This window comes from Amia ocellicauda, chromosome 1, assembly GCF_036373705.1.
Source record: "Amia ocellicauda isolate fAmiCal2 chromosome 1, fAmiCal2.hap1, whole genome shotgun sequence".
NCBI lineage: Eukaryota > Metazoa > Chordata > Actinopteri > Amiiformes > Amiidae > Amia > Amia ocellicauda.
Window position 1 is genome coordinate 17,195,143 of NC_089850.1, and position 12,684 is coordinate 17,207,826.

A 12,684-nucleotide genomic window follows, 5' to 3' on the forward strand; every position below is an offset into this window, starting at 1 on the left:
AAAGAGCTCTCAAGCTCAGTCTCTGATCCCATCTGTGATGCTCTTTGATTGTGAAGCCACCCGACTTTGTGAGGCTTTTACATCCAGTGGAGCGGAAGCTGAGACCAAGTTCAGGAGTTTCTCCACCCCAGTCCAGTGGAGTGAGGGGCCCATGTGTGTTCAGTTCAAGAGAGCTCACTGAATTATTCGTTACCTTATGCAAATCATCCCTCTCCTGTTTCGTGAGTTTCATTTGCTTCTCGAGTGATTTCATGTGCTTGGAAGATTCCTCTAAATCTCTGCGGGCCGTGCTGGCCTCTTCGAGCTGCTGCTCCAGCTGGCCCGATTCTGAAACAAACCAGCAGAACACCATGGTTCAAATTATGACCTAACCCACCGAATCCAGAGAAGCCCTACTGTAATCATTAGAGGTCCAAGAGGCTGGAAACCAAGGTTATTATTGTTGTTGTAATTGATCATGTATTGGGCTGAAATAAACAGGTTTCAGGTGACATCATAAGGTCAAGAGACATTTTAAGTGTTGGCTTTACACTGGATCTTTGGTGCCTGCAAAATAAGTAAGGGGAGGTTAAACAACATTGCATTACTTAAGTGTTTCCTAAACCCTGCGTCATATAAAAATTAATAAATAAATGAAACTAAGGTTGATTGTATCTATTTAATTTTACACAGGCATGTTAAGATTTCTTTTATGTTCCCTTTTTTTTTATTTTTTTTATTTTTTTATTTTTTTACAAAAAAAAAAAAAAAAAAAAAAAAAAACGAAACAAATTATGACCTTGACCAGATAAATTAAAACCACATGGCGGCCTTTCAGGAACTGACTGGCTCCATGCTACAGCTTGATTTGTGAAAGTCCCCTTTGGGTTCTGGCATGACAGCCTTGCAGAACCACTCATTTTTCATGCAAGGTGTGCTCTCCCTTGTCAACAGCCGTGCACACCAGCACCAACTAAAACCACAGAAAAATTCTGAATGTAATCGGTCACTTGATGCAAACGCAGCAACTACAAAGGAAGCCTGTTAAAATTAAGCTAAAAATGACATTTGGACACGTTTGCATAGATAGATAGGAGGCATAAAATGCTTTGATCAAATATTTGCAAGAACAAACTATCCATTACCTCCGTGAATCAAATCGGATCTGCAGCTGGAAAAGGACTATACATTTTCCACAGGCATGAAGCCTGAGATCTGCAGAGACTGGTGGCAGTCATGGTTCAATAACACAGGTTAAAGCTAGTGGATTCATACGTGTGGGATATGAACATGCAAGGAAAGACTTCATGGCTCAATAAAATACAGGATTCATGATTAAACAGGAAAATCTATATAAAATTTAGACTCCTGTACTCCTAACTTTTCTTGCAGTTGCTGTTCCATACCTTCACTGCACTTCTATTGGTATTATCCCCAGCAGCAAGTAAAAACTAAACTAAACAACTGAGCTGAAAACACCAGTGACCCCTGACTTCAAAGCTACTGAGACTTGAACAGAACTCCTTCTAAGCAGCATCCTTTGGGGAAACTATGTCTCTACCATCTAGTTTGGTATGTACGATAATAACTTTCCTGTGTGCAAAAACAAATAAAGCTCAATAGTCAAGAATTCTTTTATGTCTTTTACATCCCTATTGTTTTTCTGTAGTGCAGTTTCTGTACAAAACCGAGAGGGAGAAGAGGGCAAAGTTCTGATTTGGTCCTCAGCAAGTCCGAGTTACCTGCTATCTGTTTTTTTAAGGTTTCGATTTCGTCTTTCAAGCTCCTGATCTCGACCTCTTTGCTTGCAGAGACAGGGCCGTCCACGCTGGAGTACTGCAGAGCCTGAACCGTCTGCGTGGATTCTGGAAGGGAAGGTTACTACAACATTAATCTGGAGGCACTTAACTCATGATTTATTGCACACGGCTTCCAGGAAGAACCTTATTCCGTTTCAACGATTCCTTAAAATGCATCTGTTAAGATTACACCTCTCTAATCTTCTCTTTTAGCTTAATCAAATACACTGCCACGTGTAGATGACTTTGTATGATGTAGAACTTTATATATTTGGGTTTGTTATACTTTGTAAGTTGCCTTGGACGTAGAGCTCTGCTAAATAAATTAATTACTCTTCTCAATAATAATACTCTGGCTAACTATAAGTTTTGCTACAGTGTCACAAGGACACATCTATTTTCCTGGTGAACTTCCAATGATCAAGACTCCACTGTCTTCATGTGGTTATTTATTATTATATTTTTCATAGCAGAAGCCTTTCTCCTGGGCTACTTACAATTGTTACAACATAACACATTCTTTTTACATACAATCCGGATCTCTAACCACTACTCCACACAGGTTAGAATCAGATATCCTCAGTTCAAATGCCCAGCAACAGATGTCTGTGACTGAATAACTCAATTATCCAGGCACTCACTTTAGACTAAATAGCACTAGACTCAAAAGTGTACTGGCAGCGCCGCACAAGCAAGTGCAATGCAGAACCCATTTTTGTTTTACCGCGTTTCTGATAACCTGGGCACGGATTGGCCGAGGTCCAAGCAAAGACGCCCTGCTGTCGTTCCACTTGAACTAATCAGCTGCTGCGTTGACTCAATGTTAGGCATTACTGTTCTGCCAGAGACTGACACCGAGAAACCGTGGGATTCATTTTGTTAGTCTAAACATCGTCAGACTAAATATTTTCTTGCCATATTCTATACTCTTGAGATGTGATATAACCACAGAGGAGAATGACCTCATAGGTTTTTCGAGGATAAGAATCAGTAGCTGGTGTTGACAGCTCTTGGATCTTAAGTCCAGACAGTTTATATTTCTGCTATTCCTGACCTGGAAATGATGCAAACCTTGGAAGAGGAGGAGGATAACATTCTTTCAGGACAAACCCCTCCCCCCGAAATTAAAAATAACATTTCTCAGGTAGTCATCATGTTTACTTTTTACAATTTTAATATTATTAAACTATAACATGCTCAGTTTCTATATATTTATATTTCACTAAAGTTCAGGCCTACCATTATACAATACAGGTACAAATCTCTTGGGCCTAAATCTCCCTACTGACCATGAAGTACGTCATTTTGTCCGTCCGTCTTTTTCTGATTCCACTGTATATCACAGAAGACACTTTCACCTACTTGAACTCCAGAGCTGTGAAAAGTTTTTTCCTTTAACAGATAATTTATTTTGCTCTGACTCAGCAGTTTGAATCGGCCAGCAGACAGCGAGGAATTTGGGGATGTGATTTAGGACCAGCCTGAGACTCAGCAGGGAGACGGGCCGTACCTTGGAGTTTCCGGCTAAGCTCTAGTTTCTCCTGTTCCAGGCGTCGGATCCTCCGCTCGTAGGCCTCGGTGGCCAGGCTGTCCTCCAGACTCCTCCGCACTCGGACGTCCATCTGGGCTGAGGCCGGACTGGCAAACTCCCTCAAACAGCCGCGGTCAGAGAGAGTGCTGTGCCACAGGGCAAGAAAACAGAGCATGGGGTGAAATCATTTAACTGTGATCAGAGAAATTATATAATAAAGACAACTGTCATAAATATATACATAAACATCTTTTGTAATTTGAAAAACAAAAAAATGTATGTATTCATAACAATAACAGGTTATAACAATAACAATTAAACATCCTCTTAAATCTTTTGACCGAGGTAAGCAGTTATTTGTAAACTGGCCTATATCCTCAAACTACCAAATTCCCTTTATTTCCTCTGAGATGGGCATCACAGAAATAAACAGAAAATGCTTAGTCGTTGTTTTCTACAGTTTGGAATCCAAACTTGCCACTGGGATAATTTACTAAAGATTCATATCGTGAAGGCCTAAAATAAACTCACACACAGATGCATATTCCTTCCCTGCTGGATAAAAAATATTTACACAAGGTCGTTTGAAATGAAATTACTCTAATTTAAATTATTTTCCACTTATTTAATAGAACTTTTCTTGACCACACAATTACATTTCAATAGTCTATCAAAAGGTCCTTCATATGAACATGTTCTTGACTAATTTTTCACTGGGTACTTACCAGTTACTGGTGTATGTAAACCCAACAAACGGTAAGTGATGACCGGAGAAGGCTGTGTGTGATGGGGGAGGCATCGTTTCCTGAGCGAAAGCAGCAAAAACAAACAATTCTCATAAAATGTCTCTTAAACAGCGACATTTGTTTTACTAATGCTATTTACACAGCACAGAACAGTCTTCCAAAAACTACCTATCTATCTGACCTCATTAAACAAACATAATTCAGCATATTGTAGATTAAGGGTATTTGAACTAACCCATCTCCCCTCATTTAAAGAAAAAAGCTTTATCTGAAGTAAATGAAAGGTATCTAGGATATGACATACAAGGTTTGATAAGCTATTGTGGTAAATCAGAAAAATAGAGCAATTATAGGGGAAAAAATATGCTGTAGGGCCGGTCATGTAGGCTTAAAAACATTTAATTTGAACTTTTAACCGAACGAGCAGGGCAGCATTTCCTGTCAGTCAACAGTGGCACGTACAGAGTTTTTCAGGCAGTCGTCGTCCACGTCGAAGTTGGATGTGTCGGTGGGGCTGCTGACTTCGGGGATGTAGGGTGCCTCACAGGTGCGGATGTTGTCCCAGTCGATGCCGGAGAAGAAGGGGTGTTTCTTGAAGTCCTCGATGCCGTTCTGGCCCAGGCGGTGCTCCCTGCTGCAGATGAGCCGGCGGATCAGGTCCTTGGCATTCTCCGACACGTCTGTCAACTGGGCTGGGAACTGAAACCGCTCCTGCAGCACATGGGGAAAGGAAGATGGAGAGAGAGAGAGAGAGAGAGAGAGAGAGATATGGAGAACAAATTCATAAAAAGCCAAAAAATATAAACGGTTTCACAGACCTCAACAATTATTAGCTTCCTGTTGCACTGATCTCAAATAATGCATCCACTTGGCTTTACTTTATAATCAAATCTTTAGATTTTGCTGCTGCATGAAAAAGCTGCAAAAATGAGACTTTCTAACAGAGATGCCAATGCAATGCTTTAGTGAAGGGAGTAAATGAAGGCTTGACAGTCAGTAAATAATAAAGCAACCTTGCCGTTTAACCAGTTTCCTTTTACCAATACTCCACTGAATTGTCCAAGAATCACTAATAATTTTCACTATAAACAAAGACAAGCCTGGCACACACCACGGGTCGGCAGTGCTAAATATAAAGAGTTCATGTGCAAAACCATCATTGTAAACTGCCTGGAAGTAAACCTCAGGGAGCCGTCCTTCTGAATATAGGGCAGCGCAGCCAGAAACTGCAGTGTGTTCAGTGCAACTCTTACAATAAATCAATTAAGGAGCTACACTGGAAAAAAAACTACAAAAACCAAGTAAATCTCCTTAAGTCCATCTTAATAAAGGACACAATGAGAAGCAAGCGGCAGGGCAGGATATATTTTTAAAGAAATGTAAAAGTAGGCTGCAAGTAAAACTGTCCCCTTCGAAGCCTCCACCTCAAAATAGCAACTCACCTTGTGGTTCATTATCTTGCCGTAGGTCTCCACCAAGGATTCAGCATAAAAGGGAGTTTCTCCATAAAGCATTTCGTACATGCAGACACCCAAAGACCACCAGTCACACTCCGGGCCGTACTTGCCCTTGCCATCCTCCATGGCTTGCAGGATCTCAGGGGAAATGTAGTCTGGGGTTCCCACAGCGACCGAAGACTGAACCTGTATCGGGCGAGGAGAGAGAGAATGATAAAGATGTGTGCTGGACCACCTGTGGAGAGCTTCAAGCTTGAAATTGTAAATCTTTTTTTTCATTTTTCCTGTAATCATATCAAAACTGATGTGTGTGTGCGTGTGTGTGCTGAGCTACAAAGTCACCAGACTGTTTTAGGAACAGTCAGATTCAAGCAGGAACTAGGCCTAGCAGAAAAAAAAAAAATGTTTCTAAATTATTTTTATTTTTGTAATGGTTAGAACATATAGCAGGGGTTGTATTTTGTATTTTTAAGCTTAAACATATTACTTATGGTGAGCACAGTGCTGCACAACCAGTCAGAGTAGTTGTAGTTTTAGCACTGTCTGATTTCAGTTGACTGATCCCAGCGTGGGGACCTGGGAAGGCTTGTGCTGATCCTGGCGATATGAGACTTCCTTGAAGGGTTTCCAGACTAAATCAGTATCTTTTGTATGATAGACATGAATACAAATGCAATCGGAACTAGTATGTGTATATACTTATCGTCTGTCCAGTTTATTATAGGTACCAATCGTCATAAAAATAGGTGATGTTCCCTTAGTATTAATCCCTTTAATAAAATAAATAAAAGTTCTAGTACTGGCCACCTGAGATAAGTTAGTGGAATGAGTAAAATAGCCTACACAATAGCAAAAACAACTGTGTAACTGATTGATCCTACTGATGCAAAAAACTGCTGTCTCCATCTCCTGCAATCCTTTTTTCACCATCACAAAAGCCAACCTTTATAATCAAATGAATCAGAAAACAGGGCTGGGGTCTATGTGGATTTCCCCATTGTCTGCTGGCTGTCTCTGCCTTGTTTCTGAGCCACTTAAGAAATTACTGTCTACTTGATACAAGCAAATGTAATTCTGACAGTCCTAGATGTCAAGTTGTCTTTGAATCACATCTCCTAAAGAGATCAGCTGCTTACAATAAACTACCCTTTATAAAACATACAAACACAAGGCAACTATGGCACTGACATCAATGTCAAGACCATGCCCAGAGCATTAACAGATGGCTCATAATAAAGAGGAGTAAAAGAGTTAGAGGAATAGAGATAAAAACATTTCATTTGGCAATTTTAGAAGGCAACACAACAACATCACAAGTGCTGCATTTTGATCCAATTCAAGCCAGGATCCCAGATTTTCAAGTAAACACACAACAAACATCTTACATGCATTTTGTATTATAATTCTTGAAAGAAGGAGAAAACAAGCGAAGACTCTAAGCTGGATAAAAGTAAAATTAAGTAAATTCCCCGCTGAGATGTTTTTTTTTTTTTTTTTATGAGCTTAGACCAATCTAAACCTGCCTGCAGGGGTTATTTGTGCTGACCCAGCTCTGTACAATTGGTTGAATTTGAATGGGAGGAAACGTGCTTGGACCGACTGTGGAAGTTCCTGTTCTGTTTCTTGTTTGCCTGTGGCCCACAGGCATTAGAGACAAAGACCTCGGCACACAAACAGCCACAGGGAGAACAACACTGTCTGAAGGGTGGAGACTCCAGCGCTTGGCAGCCATGGAGTTGCTACACCGGGCCCTGTTAGCGCATCTCTGAGCGTGTGCAGAAACAGTGGTGGCAGCAGACACACATTATTACTGGCTTGGCAATGGAACACAGAGTTATATTTGTGCTTTTTCCATATTCATCAGCATATTGTATTGCAACAAAAGCTAAGGAAATCACGGAGGCAAGAAAAATTCCTAAAATGTAGTGAACTGTTAGAGATTTTTGAATGTTACACGGGGGTCCAAAATTCAAAGAAAAAAAATTATGGAATATACAATTACATAAAGAAACTATTTTATAACTACCAGTGTGTTCAAATAAGAAACAAAAATCCCTATTTAAGGTCTAATAGCTATCCCCCAAAATATCAATACATCATTAAAATGTAAATATCATCACTTTGTATTGGGTCCTTTGTCCTTTGTATTGTTCATATTCCTGCAACGCCTGCTTTTGATCAGGTATTGGGATGCCTCCAAAATAAACGCATATAAAAACGTTGAGAAGTAAAAGTGTTTCCAAGATTGCTTCAAAAGCTTTTACACTCAGTCTTAAATAACGCTGACAGATATATAATGACTTCCTCTCACTGTATTGAGTTCACATTATTAGAGCAGTTTATATTGTTGTCTGGACTGTTGACCGAGCATTGGCTCCCTGCCTTCGTTGGAGGACTTACCGTTCCATCTTCCATGAGCTTCAGACAGGAGCCGAAGTCTGCCAGCCGGATGTGTCCATTCATGTCCATAAGAATGTTGTCTGGTTTGATGTCCCTGAAGAGAGAGACAAAAACAAAGAGGACAACATATTAGTTTACTCAGGATCTCCACATTCTAGTGAGGGACCAGAGCTACTTTTCGTTATGGTTTGTTGCTACGGAGGTACTCGTCTTAATTCTGTATGATACGCATAAACATAACATGGAAACATCTGAACTATGTCTTCAATACAAACGATTCTGACAACATCAGCTGCTCTTTCAAACAGCCAGAGCTGCACTAGCCAAATATGGCATGCAGACACCATTTAAACTTGAAATAGTACAGATCTTCAAATACAAGCAGAAATAAAAGATAACGGCTTCTCACATCATCCAAAGGATAATCAGCCCAGAGCCACAGTTAAGCTGCTAAGAAAATGTACTATTTGGGGTCCCTTGCTCTGAAGGTAAATCCAGCAGTTGCCCTGCTTAAGCTCCTTATAAAAAAAAATCCCCCGTGAGGTTTGCATTTATTTCTGATTCATACCTAGAGGTTACAATAAAACACAGCAGGATATGAATAATCATATGCCTTCAGTTGCACGAAGAGACTAAGCCGTCACTTCCCCAGTCACTGAGACTGAATGGCTCAGACGCTCAATTCCACATAAATAACAGAGCTCGGGTGAGGTGGCACTCACGAAGATTTATCGGTGGAAACTGAAAGCTTACAGAATACACTTTACTAGCATGCAGCAGTTCACCTACAGACTGAAAATGTTTCTGATATATATGGGTTTTATTCCTTCTTTTATTGCCCCAAATCGAACTCCTCTTCTTCTCGAACGCATTTGTGTATGAATGATTTAATACACTTGCATGTATGAGGAGAACAGAGAGAAAATCATCCGTTCAAGAACAAAAAATAAAAACCGTTCAATAAGACGACGATAAAAAAGAAAAAAGGAAGAATTCCGTATGAACAGGGGAACTGTTCAGTACTCCCAGAATAAAAACACATCTAAAAGGAAAAGCAAACCACAAGTCTGGCATGCGCCCAAGCACAACAAGGGCTGGGAACACCCTCCAGAGCCGTGGCCCGCTGGACCCTCCATACAGGACCCTCCCTCCACACAGAGACATACATCCATGTAGGACACACGCATGCACACACACAAAAAAACACAGAGAGGCACAGAGAGACTTATGCACAGACACACAAAGACACACAGAGGCGTGCACACATTCTTGCAGGGTCTACATTACTTTCTATCACCTCTTACGACAGAAGATAAATGTTTTAATCACGTCAGAGGCTGCGGAGTAGTAAACTATGTAGGCAGTATCACAGCAACCCCCTGGACATATTCCCCAGGTTTCCCCAGACTTCTGCCAAACCCTTATTGAGGGATACATTTCATATGCCTGCTCCCGTTTCCCAGAATGCTTTTAATGTAAGACAGCAGTGTACTAGACCTGAAGATGAATTGTTCTACCCAAGTCAGTCTCATATAGTTGTGAAGAGCAGGGGCTGAGATACAGAGCAAGACAGCAAGAGATCCTGGAGTCCAAACTTGCACAGGTTGACACTCAATCCATATATAACTACATAAGCTAGTCTGATTTAGCTCACATGAAGATCCACCGGTACAAATTGCAACTCGGCAGAGAATACCCTCGCTTGGTGTGTCTTCTGAAATTAATCAACAGAATGGGTTTATGAAACAGACAAGATTTACAAAAGCACATACACTCCGGTTCAGCTCTTACCAACAGCCCGTCCTGCTTTACCTTCCAAGTTCGAACTTTCCAAAAGCTACAGAAAAGTGGTTCCGAGGAGAAAACCTGCTTAATCAGCAGTCTGAAAAGGTGTGATTGTAAATGTTTCCTGCTAGGACCTTAAATGTATTAGAAATGTGATTTAAAAAAGATTGTTAATTTTATTTAAATTTTAGCTTTAGTCATTGTCAAAAATAGGGTAGAAGATCATGGCTGGTGTGGATTGTGAAGAGAAACAAAAGCTTCAGTTCTTTGGGATTTTTCAGATCCCTTTCTATTCCTTCCAGTTTGTGTTAGACCCAGACATGGCCCTTGTGGATTATATTGAACTGTATTGCTGTGTGGTTTACACACAGCAATCCTAGAAGTTTTCTTTGTCAGTGATAAATACTATATTTACCAGTAGTTCCCAGACATTTTTGGTGTGGCAAAACATTGTCCCTTTAACCAAGGAAGTAACATTTCAAAACCTAAAAAACAAATAAAGAGATAATCAATCATAAATCTTTATTTACTAAGAAAATATAAAAGGCAGTGGCTGCTTTAAACATAGGATGTTTGGGTAAATGAGAGACTAACCGGCTTGAGTGTGAACTTTGAGGAGGCTTTTCTGGGGACCCTCTGGGCAGTCTCAGATTATATATATATATTACATACATAAATACACACATACATGCCGAATTTACTGCCACACTGTGCAAAAGCTGGAACTCATACTAATAGAAATTTAGAAACTACAAATTTGGAGAAAGTTGTGTTTCACATTAGTGACCTGCGTGTTGTAGATTGTGCTTAAGCTCGCTGGCTTTTTATCGGTTTTAATGGTCTCTATGGGAGTACTGAGAGACATGGAGGCACACGAATGCTTGTGAAAACAGTGAGTGTTGTTGAAATGTGAATGCTGCTGAGAGTTACAAGGCTCCTGCACGATGATAAACCATCTAAAATATAAATTGACAGTTCAGAAAAACAAACCGTGATTTAAGAAATCGTTTCCACCTGCAAAACGAATCACGAGTTATTAATTATTCCCGACTGGAATTACAGACCAATCAGATACACGCACACGCACACAACTTATTGACAACATCCCAACACTAATCCCAAACCTCGGAATGTCAGTACACTTTTAAAGCAAAAGAAAACACAAAACTGAGACATCAATCACGTGTGGAAAAAGAAAAGATGTGCCAGCCATGTAATGAACAACAGCCTGCTTTTAATCTTATGTGGGAGATAAAAGATGACAATAACTGTAAGCAGTAGAGGACAGGCTCAACTTCTCTTCCAAGTAAAATAAACTGTTGTGCCCATGACTTGCTGTTGACAGCTGCAGCTCCACTTCGCCACAATGACGCCACAATAACATTTTATCAACAGTTACAGTAGCAAACAAGGCCTGTATTTTGAATGCATTTCTCTTTGGTGTCTGTAACAGTGAATTCACCAGGAATCTATAAAAGTGTGCATAGACTGAAAGGCCACTAGCAAAACTAAACTGTAACATTCAGCTTCCCTGGCTTGCGGTGGTTTTAGGAAGTAAAATATGATGCGGCCGAGTCAGGTTTCTGGGCCTACGAGGATGATATCTCATATTTGTGGGAACTGAACAAGGCATTAGCACAACAATGTCAATTACACCTTCAGCCATTCTTGACACACAAAATGTTCACCGTGGGACTGCAAAATTAAGAATTCAACCCTTCACCTTGAAGACAATAGATTTTCTCTTAAAGCCCAGTTTAATTCTCTTGTGAAATCGCATAAACAAGCAGCAAATTAACTATGCAAGAAGTCTTTACGTTCAATAATGCGTTGTCATATCTGATCACCATTATAAACCAATAATGAGAGCAAAGGAGACATCTGTAGTGATGTGTATATGCAGCTCTGCAGCAGACAGGGACAAATATTTACAAAATTAAGATAATTTAATTAGCGGACCTGTAGATGGCACTGCTTCCTCTGGACCACAGCCGCTCCACAAAGAAGGAACAGGGCTGTGAGGTCATGTCTACACTCGTTCTTTTTCCTTTCTTCTTCAAACAGCAGGTGTATCCATCATGTTATTTGGCAAAACACGCCAGCTTCATTCAAATGAAATAGATAAGCTACCTATTTCCCTCCTGTTATACCAGACAGGTAATGATTAAATTATCCTATCATCAAAACCGCCGTTTGAACCTGGCAGGGATTCAGGCCACAACAAAAGGGACAGAGCAGTATTACTTCTTACACACAGACATAACAACTTCCAGCATCCGAAAAGGCATTTTTGTTGTCATGTTGCTTTCTATTCCCCTCACAGATCTACTCATCAATTCCCCAAAACAAGTCCTCTTCCCTGCAGACTGCTCCCTTACCGCTGCAGTCTTCATTTCAGATTGATTTATACACAAGGGCAATGACTCAAGCTTCAGATCGGTCGACCACAAGCCAAAAAAGCAGGAAAACACAGTAACAGAAGATACCGACTATTTACTATCCACACATTCAAGCCCATGGCTTCCCGGTTCATTTTGGAGTATGACTGTCATAAATGTCTCTGGCTGCATTAAGCCACTGAAATAATTACCTACCAACTCAATTATTGAGAGGCTGGCTGTATCACAGCCCACAAATGAAGCAGTTTAGAATGTGAGGCCATTGAATCCCCGGATCTACCCAATTCATTACAGCCAACTGTCCGGCTCTCAAATAATCAAAGCTAAAACAAAATCTAAATTATGCATATTGAGGTATAAACTTCGGCAATCGGCCAGAGCAGTAAGATTATATCAATTTCTACTATGTCGGTGAATCTAGAAACGTCTTCCTGTTAAAGGTATTGCGTTTCAGGTTTTTAAACAAAACGTATGATGGGAGCCTGACCCATTTGCCTATTGCTGCTCCATGTCTTTGTGCAACATCCAGTCCACAGTGTCTCTAATGTAGGTCAGCCATGATTTCCCAATGCACTTTACTTAACAAAA

The 12,684-nt window shown here is 40.4% G+C and overlaps 1 protein-coding gene across 3 annotated transcripts in view; it reads right to left on the reverse strand.

Moving 5' to 3' along the window:
• The window catches only part of LOC136720763 (serine/threonine-protein kinase MRCK alpha), a 110,103-nt gene that overhangs the window by 31,888 nt on the left and 65,531 nt on the right, over positions 1 to 12,684 (reverse strand). For all 3 annotated transcript variants that reach the window (XM_066697398.1, XM_066697399.1, XM_066697397.1), the window contains exons 6-12: positions 7,913 to 8,006; positions 5,498 to 5,698; positions 4,518 to 4,766; positions 4,035 to 4,114; positions 3,289 to 3,455; positions 1,722 to 1,844; positions 194 to 327 (exon numbers count right to left, since the gene is read on the reverse strand). In XM_066697398.1, coding sequence (XP_066553495.1) covers positions 194 to 327; positions 1,722 to 1,844; positions 3,289 to 3,455; positions 4,035 to 4,114; positions 4,518 to 4,766; positions 5,498 to 5,698; positions 7,913 to 8,006 — 1,048 coding nt within the window. The remainder of the gene's footprint in view (positions 1 to 193; positions 328 to 1,721; positions 1,845 to 3,288; positions 3,456 to 4,034; positions 4,115 to 4,517; positions 4,767 to 5,497; positions 5,699 to 7,912; positions 8,007 to 12,684) is intronic.